A 21,993-nucleotide genomic window follows, 5' to 3' on the forward strand; every position below is an offset into this window, starting at 1 on the left:
AAATACTGTGAAAGTGTAATAACGCAAATTATAAAATTATAAATTATTTCTGGAAACTAAGCTGTTAATTTGGGGGGATAAAAGGGAAAGGAGGGGGAAAAAAAAAGGGAAAAAAGAAGGGAGGGGAAAAGGGAAAAAAAAAAAAGGAAAAGAGGAGGAGAAGGGGGAAAAAAAAATCTTGTCTCATTGACAAATATATTACAAATGAACTTTCAATTTTGGGTTATATAGATAATTGACAAATCGCCTACTGGTGTGGGGTATAAGTTGTGAGGGTATCTTAAATCAATATAGTTGGGAATTTATACTGATAAGAAACATTGGTTACCTTTTTTTTTTTTTTTTTTTTTTTTTTTTTTTTTTTTTTTGTGCACAGGACAGCTTAGGAATATTGAGGATTTAAGTAGGATCCAATTCTCAGTAGTTTTGTGAGATTGACTTTTCTTATTCTGTTTTTTGATTAAAGGAAGGAGAAAGGTACTGCGCTTTTATTTTTTGAAAGAAAAGATTTAGAAAGATAGAATGACAACTAGAAGCCAGACACAAAAAGCCAATCAACAGGCCTTGATGCAGAGGAAACTTTCAACAGATTTATCTAAAAGTGTTGATATGAATCAACTTATTTTGGAAAAATTAGAAAGCTTGTCAAATAATTTGACTGCTAATTTGGCGAAAGAAATGAACAATTTCAAAAGAGAAATTAAACAGGAAATTCGAGCAGATTTAAGGGAATTAAATCAAAAAGTTGACACATTAATCGCTGAAAATCACAAAATTATACAAAGAGTTGAAATTGTGGAATTTAGGACTGAAAAATTGGAGACAGAGCTGGCAAAAATATCATTAAAAAAAGAGGAAGAACTTGATGAGAAAGCTGCATGGGAACAAAAACTGAGAGAAAAGTGTGTTAAAATAAGAGGATTGGTGGAAGAACAAAATGAAAATCTAGTAGAAAATTTGATACCAGAAATCGCGAAATTTTTAGATAAAGACCCAGTTTTTTTTGACGATGAAGTGGACAAGATTTATCGGATAAACTCCCTGATAGCCAAACAGAAGGGCCTTCCGAGGGACGTGGCACTTTATTTTGTTAAGAAAAGAACGAGAGACCTTTTTTTGACTAAGCACAATGAAACACCCTTTTGTTACAAAAACCAAGATTTAAAAATACTGAAGGATATCCCAGGAAGAATATTAAAGAAAAGGAAGGACTATACAGCGCTGACCCTATTCTTGAGAAGAGAGGACATCCCCTATCGTTGGGAGCTGCCGGAGGGACTCTCATTCTGGTGGAATAATAAAAGAACGAAGGTCTCCACACCGGAACAAAGCAGAGCATTCCTGAGAAAAGCTACAGAAAGGAATAAGGAACAGAATAAAGAAGAGAAAAACCAGACGAGACAATATAAAGGAAAGAAGAATTTGCAAGAAGGGGAAGAAAGTAACAAGTTAGTAGTAGATCTAAGAGGAGGTGAAGAGGAAGAAACCACACCAGAAGAGGAGGAATTTGAAGGCAACCCACTGAATGAACCGAACTTAGAGTTAGACTTGAAGGACTTATTGTTGGAGGAAGAGAGAATAAGAAGGGAGGAAGAGAAGGCGGAAACTGACCTACTGACTGACTGACAGAAGGAGAACCACAATTTTAAAAATTTGACTACAGACATTGACTACTACACTCTTCTTTTTTTTTAATTAATTCATGTCCTTAATAAACATTAAATTCACATAACCATTTGTAAGAGTGATCTGTGCATAGTTTGAGAGATACAGTCTGATCATGGCAGAACACCTGAAATTACTATCATGGAATGTACAAGGGCTAAACACACCTCAGAAGAGGAAAAAGATATATCATTATTTACAAAAACTTAAATTAGATCTTATTTGCCTACAAGAGACTAGAATTAAGCAAAAAGACAAAAAGTATTTGAGATGTGTAAAATTGGGTCAGGAGTTTATTGCGGCAACTACAGTTAAAAGGAAAGGGGTGGTTATATATGTAAACTCGAAATTGGAGGCCAAAGAAATTTTTAGTGATCCTGAAGGTCACTTTATTGTGATTGAATTACAGGAAAAAAATCAGAGAATGCTGGTGGTAGGAGTTTATGGCCCATTAGAAAATAAAAGTAAATTCTATAAAAAACTTAAAGGAAAACTTTTGGAAGAAGAATATGATTCGTTAGTTATGATGGGAGATTGGAATGGAGTTATTGATCCAAATATAGATAGGTTCTCAGAAAAAAAAATTAAAAAGCAACAAGGTAAATTACCAAGGGAATTTTTTGATATGGTCAATATTTTGGTGTTAGAGGACACTTGGAGATGCAAAAATGGGGATAATAAAGATTTTACTTTCTTCTCCAACCCACACAAGACGTGGTCAAGGATTGACATGATCTGGGTATCTGCACACCTGCTATCAAGGGTTCAAAAGGCAAGTATACTTCCGAGATTGTGGTCAGATCATAACCCTGTACAAATTAATTTGTTGGTAGGTAAGAAAGAATTTAATTGGAGACTGAATAATTTGCTACTAAAAAGTGAAGAGTTGGTAAAACAATTGAAAATGAACATTAAGAATTACTTTAACGAAAATCTGGACAAAGGGACCAATCTGCAGGTAGTGTGGGATGCGCATAAAGCCGTGATTAGGGGTTGGTTGATTAAGAAAGCTGCTGAAACAAAAAGAATTAAAGAAGAAAAGCTGACTAAACTGAATGAAGAATTGATAAAGACAGAAAAAAAATTAAAAGAAAATCCTAAGAACCCAAATATATTAAAAGAGGTCAAGAATTTACAAAAACAGATATCTATTATTCTGGTCGAACAAATGGAAAAGAAAGCAAGATTTGTGAAACAAAGTTTTTTTGAATCGGCTAATAAACCAGGCAAATTATTAGCTTACCAAATTAAGAAAGAAAGAGCAAAACGTACAATAAAATTACTGAAGGTAGAAAAGGAATGTATTACGGATCAGAAAAGAATTAAAGATAGCTTCCTAAATTATTATAGGGAATTGTTTAAGAAACCACTAGTGAAAAAGAACAAAATTGAGAATTTTTTGAATTCGGTAAACATAACAGAAATTAAAGAGGAATATAAAGATTTATTGAACGCAGAAATAACGTTAACAGAAGTTGTACATGCTATCAAAAAAGGGAAAACAGGGAAAACTCCTGGCCCGGATGGATACACAAACGAATATTTTAAGATTTGTATGGACTGCCTTAGCGAACCCTTGATGCAGGTGATGAATGAGGTTTTGAAAGGTAAAATGCCCCAGACATGGTCACAATCGACAACAGTACTAATCCCTAAAGAAGGAAAAGATCTGACAAATGTTAAAAATTATAGGCCTATTGCTTTACTAAATTCGGACTACAAAATTTTTGTATCTATTTTGGCTGAAAGATTAAAAAAAGTATTAAATAATTGGATTCACTCAGATCAGAGAGGCTTTCTCCCGGGAAGAATGATAAAAGATAACATTAGAGTATTATTAAATTTAATTGACATTCATGAAAAAAGGATAGACAAAAAATTGGCAATGTATTTTATTGATGCGGAGAAAGCTTTTGACAATATATATTGGGATTTTCTGTTTGCGGTATTAAAAAGGATGAGGATTGGAGAAGAATTTCAGAGAGCAATTGAAACAATTTATAAGGATCAAACAACTTCATTGGTAATTAATGGACAAAGAACTCCTAGTTGTGAAATATATAGAGGGGTAAGACAAGGATGTCCTCTTTCACCGCTTCTTTTTGTTTTAACGTTAGAGATATTACTAAGTCAAATAAGGCAGGAAAAATTAATAGAAGGATATAAGCAAGGAGGGGAGGAGTACAAATTAAGAGCGTATGCGGATGATTTGGTTCTGTTAATTTCAAATCCGATAGAAAGTATTGAGTTAATATTAAGAATCCTGAAGAGATTTGGGAAAGTAGCAGGGTATAAAGTAAATATTGAAAAAACCAATATATTGACCATGAATTTGGAAAAAGAAGAAAACAAGGAATTACAACAAAAATCAGGTTTTCAATTGGCCAAAATGGTGAAGTACTTAGGGATATATTTGACAAATCAAAATAAAGATTTATTCAAAAACAATTATGAAAAAATGTGGAAAAAGAACAAAGAAGATTTAAATAGGTGGAAGAAATTGAGTACATCATGGATGGGGAAAATTGCAATTATTAAAATGGCATTATTGCCGAAATGCATTTTCCTGTTTCAAAATCTTCCGGTAGTCACTAGTGATAAAATATTTCAAGAATGGGAAAAAGAAATTATTAAGTTCATTTGGAATAACAAAAAAGCAAGAGTAAAGCTAAGGATTTTACAAGACTCCACAGACAGGGGGGGGTTAGCAGTTCCCAATCTGAAATGGTATTATCATGCGTGTGTTTTAGATTGGGTAACAGATTGGATTAACTTACAAAAGAGACGTACAACAAATTTAGAGAAATTTGAACTGAAATACGGAATCCATGGATATCTATTTTATGATAAAATCAAATTAGATAAGAATTTCAATAACCAGATGATTAGAAGAAATATGCTGAAAATTTGGAATAGATATAAAAAGAAATGGTGTACTAAACTTCCACTTTGTGTCTCCCCAAATGAGGCACTATACAAAAGAGAAGTCCTTAAGGAAAATTATTGGATAACATATAAAGATATAACCAAACCGCAAGGAGAAGAAAGGCTGTTGAAAACGCAAGAAGAATTAATTGAGGAAGGGTATTCATGCAACTGGTTTACCTATAGGCAAATCAGAGAACGTTTTCAGTTGGACAACAGGACTAGTGGAATCGGACCAATGGATAAGGACTTTGAAAAGATAATGATAAATCCAAAGAAAAGAATCTCAAATATATACAATTTAATTAGAAAATTTGAAATGGAGCAGGAAATAGTAAAAGAATACATGGTAAAATGGGCGCAGGATTTAGGAGAACAAATTAATTTGGATGATTGGGAAAGACTATGGAAGATTAAAATAAAATACTCAGCTAGTGTGATGTTAAAAGAAAATGTGTATAAAATAATGTACAGGTGGTATCTGACACCCTATAAGATGGCAAAAATGTTTAAAGTAAAAAAAAACAGCTGTTGGAAGTGCAAAACAAAAACAGGTACCTTTTTACATTGTTGGTGGTGGTGTAAAAAGGTAGAGACCTTCTGGAAAAGAATTCACATGGAAATCAGTAAAATAATAAAGATCGAGTATAAGGCTAAACCCAGGCTGTATCTCTTAAACATGACAGATAATTTAAATTTAAATAAATCCCAAGATAAATTACTATATTTCCTCACTGTAGCCGCAAGAATAATTATGGCCAAATACTGGAAGAAGGATAACACCCCGACGGTGGAAGAATGGAGATTTAAAATCATGGAAATATGTGAGATGGAGAAACTGTCTGCAATAGTTGGTAATAGAGATATGGATGGATTTTTTGAAGTATGGAATATGTGGAAAGAATACTTATGGAAACAAAAAGAGAGTATGATCTTACAAAATTTTGAATTATAAAAAGTTATCTTTTTTCTTTTTCCACTTTTTAGTTAAAGTAGATGTGTAGGGGTTAACGTTCCCAGGGAGGAATGATGTATAGTGGGTTAGTAGTAGTTCTCCTTCACTGATATCTGGTGAAAAAGATTCGATGGTTGGATTAAATACGGATAAGAAAAAGTTAGTATAATGTATAGAGAGCTAATATTAGAAGGTTTTGGTAATAGCCTAAGGAAGAGGGAGGTTAGATTGTAAGTTATAGCAGATAGTTCAAGAATTGTAGAAATAATGAGGATATGGTTTCTACTCCCATTTTAGAAGAAAGTTTGAAAAGGTTATGATGATTTATACATATGGATGTATCTTCTTTTTTTTGTAAATAAAAATTTTTCAATAAAAAAAAAAAAAAAAATTTAAATTAAAGGAAACAAGAAAACAACATTTAAAACCCCAAAAGGTCTGACAAGAATATGGAATGAATAGCTTTTGGAACCAATGGAATGTTGACTGAGGAATTAAAAAGAGGAAGTGCCAGGGAAGGTAAGATACAGTGGGCATTTCCCTGCTGTTCTGTCAACTGAAAGATAGAGACTAAGCTCAGCAGCTAACATGTGATGAGCTTAAAAGACCTGTCTGTCCTCAGTAGAAAGGTTTCAAGAACAGGACACCTTTTTTCCCCTGTGCCACTCCCTTGAAAGCTCTCCAGGCTCTTATATAATAAACGACTTTCTTTTTCTAGCCCCTGAAATGGTCTGCATCCCACCCATCTTCCTGGTGCCTGCAGCAGTGAAGACAAGTACTGTACCTCTGTTAGGAGCTGAGAATACGCTGCAATGCTTGTTGCAGCTCCTCACTTGGATTTGCTTGCTGCTAAACATTAAAAGCCAGCAAAAAGCTGTCCAGTGTTTCTTGAAACTGTTAAGAGCTAACTGTCATTTTCCACAGGTTTATATCCTGGATGGGCTAGGAACTTTAGACTCACATAGTTCCCTTGTCTATCTCCTTCATGATGGGTGTTCCTGTGTTCAATTCATACAAGAAATCCTGACTCGAATGTATGTTGATTACAGTCTTATGAGAGTATACCAGTTGGTTAAGCCGGTGGACCCAAATAATGACACATCTTCAGTAGCAGATGTGGCATCAATTGGGGTATTTTCCCCCCTAATATCTGCTTACTTTCATTTGCTTTCATAGATGATATAAAAAGTGCTAAAAAAAATCCTAGTAATTTTGCTCAAATACGTTTACCTCTGTGTGCATGAGAGAGGAAAAACAAGCAGTGTACAAATCATTTTTCATGTGTCAATAGTCTTGAGTTTATAATGAGAGAATTATGAAAATCAGACTCATGGCTAGCACTGCATTGTACCTAGCTAAACAACCTTGTCTTGTCTTTAAGTGACAAGCAAAGCCTCTGAATCTGCTCTGCCATGCTATGCTTGAAACATTAATCAGAAATTTCATATCCAGCCTGACGCCATTTTAGATTTATAGCTGGAAAATATGGGGAGCAATTTTATACTACTGACCTTCTGTTCCATTTTACTGCATTCTGGGAAAAGGAGAGGAAATTGGTCACAATTTTTTTGTTAATGCAGAGGCTGGCACATTTGTAATGCAGTGGCAGGGTCACTTTTGAATTCTGAATCCCCCATAATATTTAGATGGGTCCAGCTCCAAGTCATCTAAGCTGGTGTATTTTCTGGGAGCTTTTATGAGCCTCATGCTATTCCTGCTGTGGAATATGACCTATTTCATTGGTAGTCTCTGAGTGTAAGAGGCCAGCTGCAAGCATACCCTGCTAAAATGATTAGCCAATAATGGTGCACTGGGGTGTAAAAGAGCAGTTGTAATAACAGATTACTCCATTACACTTCATCGTTGACTGAATAAGGGCCTGACTGAATGAAGAGCAATTTCCCTCCTTAATGTAGAGAGGTTCATAATATTTTATTCCTGAATTACCCAACAAAATTTGGGAGGAGTAGAATATCTGTAGTGTAAGTTGTTTCTCAATGACAGTTTGGGTCCATATCCATCTGTTTAGCACTGGAGGAGGCACAAAACTTTAAATGTGTGGAAAAGGTGCTATTTATAAACACTAATAACTTGGATTCATAACTGTAAGGAAGCAAAATAGTTTTGAAATGCACATATCCAGAAAAAATGGTATATAGCAAATGCCAGCTCAATACAGTGCATTCTGCTTTTAGTAAATGTATTTTGAGTGGTTAAATGAGTGGACAATATACAGTAAGTTGTTCCTGGAACCACGTCATGTAAACAACACTATTTTTATTATGTGGCAATGCTTTTGTGCCTCTTTTGTCATGTTATTGGTATTCCTAATCCCTGTATATCCTCAATTCAGACACAAGATTGGCTAGAGAATCAAAATGAAGCAGAACCAGGGGCAACTGAAAAGCTGCACTTGCACTGGGGTGTAAAACACATCATTTAACAACACCGAAAGGAGGTCCATGAATTGGCCAGAGAAGGAGCAGCTGCAAAAAATAGCTTGTCCCTCACTTCCAGAAGAAAAACATGCTAGAATTGAGACCAAATAGGCCCCATCTCTCAGCCAGAGAAGAGGATACTGCTCAGAATGCTTGCTTTCACTTTTTTCTGTCACCATTCCTTTTCCCTTTCATATTGTGTTTATTAGATTGTTAGGGTATGACATCTTTCAATTATCTATACAGCATTTAGAAAGTATTATGTCATACGCGGGTGCCTTTTATGCGGCTTTCAGCTTACACTGAAAGCCACACAATGGAGTTACAATGCACAAGCGTCATGCACGAGCCCCATTATTTTCACAGTAAATACAACTTCACATTTCGCCTGCATCTACGGTTGGCATCTTTAGAGGGTAGTAGCAGGGAAGTGTGTGGGATACACACACACACACACACACACACACACACACACACACACTTGTGTGACCCTTGGTTCAGAGGAACTGATTTACATGTTAATCTGTAAATTAAGACACTTCCACCATTTGGAGCCACAGAGAAGAAGATTTGATTGTGTTTTTGAACCATCTGAACAACATCCATCTAAACATCCAATTCACAATGGGAAAAGAAAAGGAAGGAATATTACTGTTCTTGGATGTCCTAGTTATCCGCAAACTGAACCAACAATTTGGCCACATGGTTTACAAAAAACCTACACACGTGGACTGATACCTACACAAGTACTTCAAACATCACCTGGGACAAAAAAGGAGCACAGTAAAAACACTGGTAGACTGTGCAAAAAGGATCTGTGAACCCTACTTCCTGGAAAATAAATTTAAGCTCCTGAACTGGGCTCTACAATGGTTACTCCAACTCAGATATCCAATAATGGTTACTCCAGCTCAGATATCTAAAGGGAAGCCAGACCCAGAAAAAAACCACGGGAGTGAAGACAAACGACCACCCAAAGGGAAGGTATTTTTACCATACATAAAAGGAATCACAGACAGAATAGGGAAATTAATGAGGAAGCACAACCTCCAATTGATCTACAGACTGACCAAGAAAATCCAGCAAACGCTGCACTCATCAAGAGACAGGAGAGACCTCTCACTGCTGCAGGAGTTTACTGCATACAGTGCAATTGTGGGCAGGACTACATAGGGACCACTAAGCATAGCACTCAAACACGAATCAAAGAACACGAGAGACACTCTAGACTCAGCCAGTCAGAAAAATCAACCAACCTAGGCATAGAATGCTACTTGAAAACACTGAAATTTTGGACCATGCCAACAACTACCATGTCAGAATGCACAGGGAGGCCATAAACACCTGGACAACTTCAACAGGAAAGAAGGAACACTGAAATTAAACAAATTTGGCTACCAGTCCTGAAGAACACCAAAATCAAGACTCAGTTCATGCAAATGAACATCACCCAGGGTCATAGATTTCCTTGCAGATAATGGATTGCTAATTAAATGACACAGATCCCCCTCATATATATTCCCACCCTGAGGCCTTGCCATTCAACAACAGACCACCAACACAGATTAACATGTAAATCACTTCTTCCCAACCAAGGGTTACAGATATACACACACACACACACACACACCACTTCCATGCCACCACTCTCTGAAGATGCCAGATGCAGGTGAAACATCAGAAATAGATTTTTCCAGAACATGGTCACATAGCCCAGAAAACACACAGAAAAGTATGGATGCCGCTGTGAAAGCCTTTGATTTCATGTTAAATTATGTGTTTTTCAACATTTCTAAAGAAATCTGCTTCCTGAATTCTGGTTTTAGCACAATTATTATTAGAGGCACTTGCGCTAGAAGAATTACACCCTCTGTATATGACACTGGTTCTTACATGAAATTATTTTATATTTTGTTTTTTAAAAAGTGGAACCAGGACATTTCTGTTGACATGTTACCACATCAGTTCTATGATGACCAGATATGGGTTCTTGTACTATAAAATCAGATGATGGTGGGGGAGGAAAAGGGGAGGCCCATTTATTATTTCATTATTTCATTTATTCTTTTATTGACTTCTTCAAGTCACATGATCTGTGTGCCTGTGAAGCAAAAATGGAACTGCAATTATATATAGTTAGAAAATAAAAGGATCTTGTAGCACTTTTGAGACTGAGTGAAAGAAGTTGCAGCACAAGCTTTTGTAGATGGATCTGAGGTAGTAGACCAAGTCAATATAACCTCCTGGATTTGCCACCTATTTGAAACTGCCTTATAGAAGTGGTCAACGTCCTAGGAATCTTCACTTTAAAATGCTAGCATTGTCTGCTAAGTGTAGGTACAAGCAAAAATTCACACTTAACTTTAAAAAATTGTCATGTCTTTCAGCTTCTGTCTTAATAAGTTTCATTTTTCTTTTCTACATATTAAATAAACTTTTTAAAAGGTAAAATGAAGGAACACCTGCTACTGATAACTTTTTTTTTTTTTTTGGTAATGTAGCTTTCAGCTATTCTTCCTTAGAATTTTCTAAATTGTAGCTAAATTGTACATTCTTCTCCAGACATTTATTCCATGCCAGATCACATACCAACAGGATAAATTTCCTTGATTTTAAGACAAATAGACATTTCATACTTTATAATGATAGGATTATGGAAAAGGCAGCATGAAGTGAAGCTGTTGTGGTACATACAGTATAATGCCCACTGTAGCTTGATGTAGTTTTGTCTCTTGATTACAGAACTTGAGCAGATACAAGCATACTGACAGAGAGGCAGTTTTATGTATGTAGCAAGATGGGTGCATCATTTCTATCTAGAGCTACCACAAAGTCCTATCTGTGAAAGCCAGGCTGCTTGTTAAGATACCAGTCTTAAGCTTTAGAGAGACTGGTCCTTCACATTTTTACCCTTCAGTTTTATCACCATTTATTGTCTATAATTATTTTATGTTTTATGTTTCTTGATCATTTTTATATTTGCATCCTTAAGACTTGGCAGATGAGTGGCATCAAGGAAAGGCAAGTAATTGTGCTAACACTGTAGTGACAGCTGCTCTGATGAAAAGGCAACCAATTTAATTTTCTCTCTCCCTTTTCTAGATCACTTCTCTTGTGACGCTCCAGCTATTAACCTTGGTAGGCCGTGATGACCAGCTTAACGGACCGAGATACAAATGCAATGTGTCTTTAGACTTCATCAGAGCAATTTCAAGGTAAGCCCTGTTAACTTTCATTGTGCGAATGTAGTCCCCCCCCCCCCCACTACCACAAATTATGCAGTTGAGTTTCCCGCATTTGGGGATATCACGGGTCAGCACACCTGGAGTGCAATGGATGAGCCTCACCCTGGAATAGCTACCTTCGTGATCATGATGTTTCCCCTGATAGGTAAGCACAGTGTGACCTTATTTCTTAGCATCTAGTCATTCACAGAAAAATGTGTCTTAGGACAGCTAGAAAAAGTGACTGGAAGTAACTGAGATAGTGGTCAATTCAATTATTTCAGAAACATAGAGAGCACGTATGTGCAAAGTGCGACCTCTACAAAATATAGTTCTTTGGAGCTCTACAGATCCTTTAACAGGCAGCAGACGGTGTATCAGGCATGGTTACCCCATTGCATGCTGTCTGTTGAACTGCATTTGATTTAAGAGATCACAAGTTGTGTAGGCCTGCTCAACAAAATCTCTTTGTAATTTATTTGTGCTTTTGTTTGTTTCTACATATAGCACAACTAATGTAAATAGTAATTTTCCAAGCATCACAAAGAGAGAACATGGTGCTCTGCCTAGATTTGCTTACAGCCAAAATTTGAAAAGTGGGGGAGGAATGGCAAAACGTCTGCATGTAGATGTTTATGCTATGCTGAAAGGGTGTTGCATTGAGGCCTGTGTGTGTCGCTGTATCATTGTATGTATTTGTCACACTCTCAGTTGATTTCTTTTATGATTTATATTTAAAGTTACTTCGATATATGCCAGACAGTGGAAGAGCCATATCTTCTTTGTATCAATTCACATTCTTCATCCATAAGTCTCTACTTAAAAAGACAGGCCAGAAGATATTTACAAATCAGAAATACATCAAAGCTAAAATATAAATTTATAAACATCTTAGAGACAGCAATAAAATTAATAAATCAGTCTAGAAGATTTCACTTTTTTCATCCCTTTTATAATCTATTAGCTAGGTAAATTTTGCAGTGGCAACAAATAACTAGAAATTTCTAAGAAATCAAATCCCGGTTTCCCCTTTCCTCACAATTTTATTTATGAACCTGTATTCTTTCAGTAGAGATGAAAACCTTTTTCTTGACATTTTCTAAATATTTTTGTGCTGTACATGCTTAACAAATCTTTTAAGCAGATCCTTATTTACATAGCTTTCTGCTTCTTTATTACTTGTAGAGGCAAGGTTAATTCATCAACATCCTTCAAAATTAGCTTAACAGTAAATGAGAGATTGTGCATATAAAAAAGCAGCAGATTTATATTAGGTGCAGCCTGATTTATATTAGATTTAGATTTATATTAGAATCTTTTCATGAAGACTTGGATTTTAAAGAAAACAATTGAGAAGATTTGCATAATGTCTAATCAGAATGCTAGAATATTTTTATTCTAATATGGTTTTTATTACTTTGAGAATTGTTTTTTTAACAACCAAAACCCCAAAGGAGTTAAGAAAAATTCTGTAACATATTTAAACACCCACTTTCATTATTAAATTAGTCACAAATTATATTTACAGTGATTACATCTCTTGGGTGCTTCAGAGGGTACGTTATTGAGTTTTGATCTCCTTTGATTGATCTTAACCTCTTGGGGGATTTTTCTCCTTTTTACAGGAAGCATTTTTTAAAAAAATATTAAACCATTTTTAATGAAAATTTGTGGTGGTAGTTTTGCTTTCTTTTTAAAAAATTCGCATGTGTTACTGTAACTCAAAGATATAATAGCAGTTGCATCATCAAAGCAGAACAGCCATCTTGTGTGGATTGAAGATGTAGAGTGTAGAAGAAAGGTCAAACTACAGAACAGCAAAGATATATATTACAAGAAGCATTGTATATTAAAATTACAAATTAAGTTTTAATAGCGCTTTCACTAAGCCATCACCTTGTGGATAGTTTTCTCCTGCTTTGGGAATTACAGGATAAAGAAACATTTTGTCCCCATTTTTGTAAAAATAGAGTTTATATAATTTAGTACTATTAAATCCAGTCATAGTCAGTAAAAGACTTTTACTACTATCTATTCCAAGCTATGGAAAGGAAAGCACTAGATAAATTCAGTGCAGAAATGCTGAAGAGGATGAAACTGTTCTGTGTTTTTAGTGAAAAGGTGGTGGATACAGAGTTTTAGGGCTTCTATCTTTGTTAGGGAAACTCAGCACTAACATATGCTCTTGCCAGTCACAGAGAGTATTGCAATCAATATATACATCTGTCTTCAAGAATCAGAGCAACCTTTCTGAAACCTCTTGCTAACTGTTATGTTAAAATGGCTGGCTGCCAAATTCACAATAAAAATGGAACAATAATGCATGATTTCAGTACCAAAGATAAACTTGTATGTGTGACTGAGCACTCACAGATTAAACACTATAGATATCACTTCAGGAACGTTGCTTTTCATTGAGGTTGTTCACAGATTCAGTTGTGAGTGATAAAGTGATGCACCTGCGAACCAGACATACATTTGGAGTGGATTTATATTTGAGTGGTTGATTTTAAGGCAGCACCTTGGAAGATACATACTTTTAATACATCACCTTAATGCATTTAGACTTACTCATACCCTGCTCTGGTGTTTAAAATGTACAGGAATAGTAAGCTTCAGCAAACAGCTCTGATAAGCTTTACACTCTTTACACTATACCTCTTCTTCTCAATCCAGTAGATTTCTGAAGTTTAGTCAATAAAGAACCCTGAAAATCCCACACTAAGGATAGAATCTTGGAAGTGATCACAAGGGCCATTTAGTCCAACTTCTTGCCATCCAGGTGTACATCACTAAATATTATTTTCACTTGCAGTTGTGAGAATTAGTACATGGAAACTCATGTTTAATCTTCAGCTTTCTTCGTGTGATGTTGCTAGTAAAGTAATGTTCTGCAATTTCAATAACCAGAGTAGGATTACTGAGCTGAGTTTACTCAAGATGACTTTAGCATTTCATCTTGAACTAGGAGTCCTTTGCCAAACAGATGCTGATGAGTACAAAGAAAAGACCAATACGCAACAGCATGCTTCCACTGGTAGAAAGTGCTTGGACAAGCAGGAACTATTTTCACTAGTTGAAGTTGGGAGAGGATCCCTTTCCTTCCTGTACCACATGCCCTAAAAACCTGCTCAGGAGGTCTGGAAAGCTACTCTGGAGGTGGCTTTTCATGGTGCTGTGGCAAAGGGGAGCAGTTTTGTTGTTACTGTGTCTGTAGTATTGGATATAGCCTAAACCAGTTCACCAGGAATGACTTACCTACTAACCTCTGAGGAAGGGACAGTTTTGTGCAAATTCTTCTGTATATATGTGAACCTGCTTCATTATATAAATAGGAAAGTTTGCAATGACTATAAAATAATTCAGAGCCCATATGGCTAAATCCTAATTCAAGACACTCTAACTTCAGTGATAAAGCTAATTAGTTTTCTCTTATTTTATGAAGTTCTTGATTACTTTAAAAATAGACTTTATTGCTGATTTTGTAGAACAATTCAAAACTTCAGAATAGCTGCTATACGTAAAAGAAAGCTATTGTGGCAGTAGGTTCACTTTTGTCTCTGTATTAAGTCAGCTTCCCTCTTATAAAGTTTTCCTTCACCAATACAAATAACTAGGATTGGGATATCAGTTAATTGGACAGAACCACACATAAGGTATTTACTGATTATCATTAGGCTAAACAATTGATTGTGGTATTTTATCTAGGAAACTTAACATTTGCCAGAGAATACTGTTTTACATCAATGTCTAATCTAAAAAGCAACCATAGAAAACCATATATCTGTAATGTTTACAATGTGCTAATTAAGTAGATTTCACCATGTGAAATGTTACCGCTCGGAAATATCTTATGTTTTTTGTATCATATTATTTCCCTAGTAACAAAAAACTGGATTTAGGAAATTATGTGTGAGTCATAAATGAATGCCCTGACAAGTAAGAGAGCTGGTTAGTCTTTAGCATTGCATCTTTAGTGCACTTTTTTTTGGTAACATGGCCTACTTCTAAAAAATAAAAGGTCTCCTTCTTGTAATTTGCGTCACAATATGAAAAATAGGAGACCCTCAGAACTAGAATATTGTACATCAGAATTTTTACAAAACTAAGTTGCATTCCCATAGTGAATATTTTTCACTCTCACAAAGTACAAAATAGATTGAAATGTTTTTTTCCTATTAAAATACTCTTACAGTGTTCACATTCAGTTAAAAAGTATGGGTCAAGAATGAAAGAATGCTTTTCCACCCTGCTCCCACCCATGGTCTGGGTGGAGGCTGAGATGCACAGAAAACCAAACTGTTTAACTCTTTCTCCTTCTGCTTTGGGCCATGGTTGAAGAATAGGAAGAAGATTGCAGTTACATTTTGGCACATTTATTAAAACACTTATGAATAACCATTTCTCACTAAAAGAGAACTTGTACTTGAAAGTCAAAAAAGCTAAAACTCAGTATGAGCTCAGGCTTGCTAGAGAAGTTGAAAATAACAAAATAGGGGTTTCATAGCTATGTCAGGAGGAAGATGAAGGAAATGGTAGGGTGACTTCATGGAGAAAATGGTAAAAACAGCACAGAGAGAATGAAGAACTGCTCAACACTTTTTTGCCTCAATCTTCTTCCAAAAGGAAAACAGTATTCCATCTGGTAAAAATAGAACAAATGATGTAATAAGCATCCTAGAGGCCAGAAAGGTAAAGAGATAGAATAGGAATGCTTAAATGAAATCGGGTTTCCAGGGCCTGAAGAACCACATCCAGGGAACTTGCAAATGTAATCTCAGAGCCACTGTCATAGAATCATAGAGTTGGAAGAGACCGCAAGGGCCATCCAGTCCAATGCCCTCCCATTCAGGAACTCACAATCAAAGTATCCCTAACTGATGGCCATTCAGCCTCTGCTTAAAAACCTCCAAAGAAGGAGGCTCCACCATGCTCTGAGGATGTGTGTTCCACTGCCGAACAGCCCTTACTATCAGGAAGTTCCTCCTAATGTTGAGGTGGAATCTCTTTTCCTGCAGCTTGCATCCATTGCTCCGGGTCCTGTTGGAGCAGCAGAAAACAAGCTTGCTCCCTCCTCAATATGACATCCCTTCAAATATTTAAACAGGGCTATCACCTCTTAACCTTCTCTTCTCCAGGCTAAACATCCCCAGCTCCCTAAGTCATTCCTCATAGGGCATGGTTTCCCAACCCTTCACCATTTTAGTCGCTCTCCTTTGGACACACTCCAGTTTCTCAACATCTTTTTTAAATTGTGGTGCCCAGAACTGGACACAATATTCCAGGTGATGCCTGACCAAAGCAGAATAGAGTAGCACTATTACTTCCCTTGATCTAGACACTATACTTATATTGATGCAGCCTATACTTCTATTGATGCAGCCTAGGATCGCATTGGCCTTTTTAGCTGCTTCATCACACTATTGATTCATGTTCAACTTCTGGTCTACAAGGACTCTAGATCCCTTTCACAGTCTCGTTGAGCCAGGTGTCCCCCATCCTAAAAAATGTGTATTTCATTTTTCTGTCCTAAGTGCAGTACTTTACATTTCTCTGTGCTGAAATTCCTTTTGTTACCTTTGGCCCAGCTTTCTAATCTGTTAAGGACATTTTGAATTTTGATCCTCTGCTCTTGGGTATTAGCTAATCCTCCTAATTTGGTGTCATTTACAAATTTGATAAGCATGCCCCCTGTACTTTCATCCAAGTCATTGATAAAAATGTTGAATAGCACTGGGCCCAGGACAGAGCCCTGTGGGATCCCACTGGTCACTTCTCTCCAGGATGAAAAGGAGCCATTGCTGAGCACCCTTTAGGTTTGGCTGGTCAACCAATTACAAATCCAACTGACAGTTGCATTGTCTAGCCCACATTTTACTAGCTTGTTTGCAAGAGTATCTTGGGGAACTTTGTCAAAGACCTTACTGAAACAATATATGTTATATCCACAGCATTCCCTTCATCTTTTTTTTTATTATTATCTACCAAGCTGGTATTTTTATTTTAAAAAGAGAGAGATCAGATTAGTCTGGCATGATTTGTTTCTCTGAAACCCATTTTGACTTTTTGTGATTATGATGTTCCCTTCTAAATATTCACAGACTTTCTGTTTAATTATCTGTTTAGATTCATTCCTGGCATTGATGTCAGACTAACTGTACAATAATTGTTAGGATCCTCTTTTTTCCCTTTTTGAAGATGGGGACAACATTTTCCCTCCAGTAGATATACTTAAATACCTTAACAAATATCATGTAGAAGAAAGAACAAGCTTATTTTCTTCTACTTCAGAGGCTAGAGCTTGAACCAGTGGATTCAAATTGCAGGAAAAGAGATTCTACCTATACATTAGGAAAAACTTCTTTTTAAGATCTTTTTGACAATTGAATAGAGTACCTCAGATGGTGGGAGACTCACCTTCTTTGGAAGTCTCTAGACAGAGTTTGGATGACCACTGGATGACAGTTCAAAAGCTAAATAAAATTACGAACATAGTAGGACATTTTTAAAACATCTAGAGCAGCAGTTCCCAGCCTGTGCTCCATAGAGGCCTTAGGGCTCTGTGAATCAAAAGGTTTACCCTTGATCTAGTGAGCAAAGTAAACAAGTAAAAGAAAAGTGTAAACAAAAACCTTTTTGACTTAATTAGGCTGAGATTGAGCCAATTTTTAAGGCAGGAGTTCCATAATATGGGTGGTTTTACAAAAGAAGTTTTGTCTCATCTCTCTGGAGATCATTGTAAATGTTTGTACCTTTACAGGAACAAGTGAGCATCTTGAGTTCAACATAGATTGGGAGTCAGAATAGTTACTGTGCAGTCTGTGTTATATGGTCTACAAAGGACATACGAAAATGCAGTCTAGCTGCTGAATACTGCACTAGATACAATTTCTGAACAATCTTCAACAGCAGCTTCCATGCCAAAAACACTGAAATTATCTCAGTGAAAAGTGATTAATATGACTGTGTGCAGATCCACCTTCTCCAGGCAAGGCTGTTGCTGGTATGTAAGCTGAAGCTAGAAAAAGCATTGTTGGCTCCAGCAGCCACTGGAGTCTTCTTAACAATGTTGAGTCAGACAGCATATATGACCCTATGCCTGGAGCAGTGCACCCACCATGTGGCATATATGAGGCAAGGGAAGAAGATGAAACTGTTACTGCATTGTGCAAATGGCAGTGGCAGACTGCATGTGTTTGTCCCATTTAAGTCAGAATTGAAACTTTGCAGCCATATCTACCATGGATGTAGCAGTTTGTGCAGAGGATTATTGTATGATATTGCCACTACCAGTGGGGAGTAGGGACTGAAGAATGCTAATGTACCACATTGTTGTTTACAGGACTGTGAACTTTGACATAATAAAGTACTTATATGACTTTTTGTGAAGATCATACGGACATTGTTGACAACTAAGGCAAGATGTTTCCGATTTACCTACTTCAGCCATCAGGGAAGAAGAGACTTTGGGCTCTACTGGATTTGTCCAAAACAGGTGCCGACTCAGCATGGGACCTGATGAAAACACTCTAGTTGGTCTGGATGGATCTGAGCAGAGGACTCTTTACCCGAGACCCTGGAGTATTTGGGAAAAAATGTGTTAATTATAAACAGCAGGGACCAAGCACAATCTGTTCTGCTATTAATGATGTTATCTTAACAATGAAATTGCCTGAAACCTATTTTACTTAGGACTATATTTTGTGCTGTGTTGAAGTATCCCCGGTGCTTTGAACATGGCAGTAGCCTTGTTTGTATGCCCATTCTTTTCACTTCCTCACCATGGGAGCCTTTTGCATTTGTCTGCCAAAGCAGCTTGTTCCTAAGGCCACCATTTAAAAGAGAATGGAAGAACAAATGCAATAAACATAAAAACAAGCAGAGAGGATGCTTTTCTTTAATTCCTTGATTCTGTCCAGATATTTGTAAACTGGTACCACAGCTGTTAATATCACTGATTAAAGCCTGTTCTTAAAATGTTTTTACCAGCCCCCTAGTTCTTTTTGTTGCTTGTCATGTTACATTTATATTCAAAGGCAAGAATGTGTGTTGGCAAAGTACTCCCTTATCTAAAGGCAGAAATATTGGAGGAATAAAACACATCTAACCTGGAGAGAAGACCTATGAAATCTATAAAATCTAGTGGTTTCCAGAATCCACTCTGAATTACATGCATACATCATGAGAAGTACAAAAACAACAAAGCACTATGATGCCATGGCACAAATGATGTGTTTGCAGAACTTGCAGAACCTCATCTTGTCTGCTCCATTTCATTTTCACCACACAACTGAGGAAACAATTCTATAGCAGGAGTATTTTCTCGTGTCTTTTGATCTTCTGCAACTTTTTTTCCTCTTTATTTTCTCAATTATTTTTTCCTGAACATCCCACCACACTTTGGGGTGAGGATTGGAAACCTTGCTTCTAGGTTTTTATGGCACAGTGTGGATTACCTAAAAATATGTGGATAGACTAGGGGGCAAAGTGGCCCAGTTTGAAGGTTGTTATTTTGTGTCTGAATGATGATGTAACACTGAAGCCTTTTTGGAAAGGACACATGTACTGTACAAATACTATAAAAACGAAGGATTCTTGTTTAATATCATTTACATCAAAACAGTGCTTTTTACCACTGAGATGGCATCTCCTAAAGATGGAGATCCAGCTATTTCACTTTAATGAGAAAGCTGTTACCTCCAGGGCAGTAAAGAGTGAATGACACAACTGATCTCTTTCCATGCTGGACATCCCTGTAGCACAAAAGACAAACTTAGTTCCGGCTTAGAATAATAATACTGTCCCACCATTGCTGAATGTGGCTGGTTCAGGTCCATTATAGTAATTGTTCCAGCTCAGCAGCAACCCAGATTTCCAATCTGAATTTTGATGGAGATAGATTTAAGATTAACTCAATGCAAAGCACTGGATATATTGTGGAAGATAAGAGGTATGAAACACCAACAAGCAGATGTGGATGCGTATACCACCTCTGCTTAGTGGGTTTGCACTGTAACATATGATGGAAGAGGTTTTATGGCTAAAGGTGCCAAAGTTGCACGTATGAACAGAATATCTGTCCAGTGTAAATTAACTTTTGAACAGATCAACGTATTTGTGAAAATACAAATAGCATCATTTAGTAATCAGTATTTTAGTCACTTTAGAAACTGTACTTCCATGCCAGCTGCTTGCTTCAAGCTGCAAAACTGTTAGTTTTTGAGATGCAGAGAGCTATGAATTATTGGATGATGAAGCACTTGCCACACTGCTGAGCTTAATTCTCTAACAAAATGATACTCAGCAGCCTGATGCTCTCAAGTGAGTTGTAATTTTCAGCTAACAGTACGTCATTTCAATCTTGGAGCCATGGTAAACTGAGATCATCCTGTATGTTTTCTAAATGCATTATTTCAAACAGAAATCATTTTATAACTGACTGAAAACCAAATTCAGCATCCATAATTGGAAAAGAAAGTTATATGGCACGAAGAAACACCAATCAAATAACTACAAACACCTTTACCTGCTGTGTTAGGTAAATGAAAGAGGGGAATATTTCTACTTGTTCACCTGACAGCACAAAATGAGAATAAAAGAACAGAGTGGTGTATAATGGCATAAGACTGAGCAGCAAATATACTAAGGAGTGGATTTTCCCCATCATAGGCTGTTTAAAGAGGCATGACAAGGCCTGAAGCGTGTTATAATCCTAAAACGTTTAAGCGTTTTTAAAGGTAAGATATCACAAGATTGTGAAATTTAGTCTGAAAGCAGATTACATTATATTCTTGGCTTCAGGTGTAACCATAATAAAAAGATAAAAATATGTTCAGTTGTACTGAACGTGTCCTGGAAGAATGGGGAGAAGAGAAGAAATTGAAATTCACATGTTATCATAGAGGCTACAAACAAATGTCAGGAGATAAATATGGAAATGGAACAAGCCAGGTGATGTACGTTTGAGTATAGTTTATAGAAACTTCCATATGGTACACAGTGCCATATGTACATTCTGTGCTTCATTTTTTGAGCCATTACGCACCTGCTCAAAATGTATCATGACTGGATTCTCACTTCTAATAAATGGCTCTTACACTAACTACTTGACAATTTTTATCAAATAATGGAGATGCTGTCTTGTCCTATTGGGTTTTCTACTGATGATCGGCAACGCCTCTCATAAGCATCTGTATTATACTTTCAAGTGTTTGTCTGTTATGCTGTGATCCAGCTGCTTAAAGAGTCATCAGATTTGGTGTGTTATCTAATAAAATGAAAACAAAGACTTATGTAAAACTTTGGCTCCACTTTGTCAAAATTTCAAGTACATCCTGAAAAACATTCTACCCCCCCCCCCACACACACACACACACTAAAAGGCCCATTTATGACTGAATTTAATTGGCCTTGATATTTACACTTAGGTTGACATCACAAACATTTCCGTGACTAGTTTGGCACCAACTGGCAAAAACTTGGCATTCAGCACATTTTAAGGATGGAAAAAGCAATAATGCTAGGAAATGTGGAGGGAAGTAGAGAGGAAGGCTGAATGTTTGATGCATGGATTCTATTAAGGAGGCCATGGGCTTGAATTTACAGGAACTAAACAGAGCAGTGGAGGATAGGGAGTCTGGGAGATGTTTCATCCATAGGTTCGCCATGAGTCAAGATTGTAAACAACAACAACAAAAGTGCTCTTAGGGGCTCAACAGACCAGCATTATATGCTGGTGTGGGGGTGTGGTGACCACCCGCCAGCCACACCAACACTTCCTCCACAC

The 21,993-nt window shown here is 36.6% G+C and overlaps 1 protein-coding gene and 1 non-coding gene across 5 annotated transcripts in view; one reads left to right on the forward strand and one right to left on the reverse strand.

The window, feature by feature from the left end:
- ORC5 (origin recognition complex subunit 5) overlaps window positions 1-21,993 on the forward strand; it is a 109,521-nt gene that overhangs the window by 83,703 nt on the left and 3,825 nt on the right. For 3 of the 4 annotated variants that reach the window (XM_089524567.1, XM_089524565.1, XM_089524566.1), the window contains one exon: window positions 11,086-11,198. In XM_089524567.1, coding sequence (XP_089380693.1) covers window positions 11,086-11,198 — 113 coding nt within the window. Of the gene's footprint in view, window positions 1-11,085; window positions 11,199-18,549; window positions 19,355-21,993 lie in introns of those variants that run through there. The other variant, XM_089524568.1, reaches the window with a different exon arrangement.
- Window positions 11,222-11,381, reverse strand: LOC149312407 (U1 spliceosomal RNA). Its single transcript, XR_016281529.1, has one exon. It is a non-coding gene; the product is annotated as a U1 spliceosomal RNA (small nuclear RNA).

Source organism: Sceloporus occidentalis, unplaced genomic scaffold (assembly GCF_023333645.1).
Source record: "Sceloporus occidentalis isolate IW3139 unplaced genomic scaffold, rSceOcc1.0.p SCAF_5, whole genome shotgun sequence".
NCBI lineage: Eukaryota > Metazoa > Chordata > Lepidosauria > Squamata > Phrynosomatidae > Sceloporus > Sceloporus occidentalis.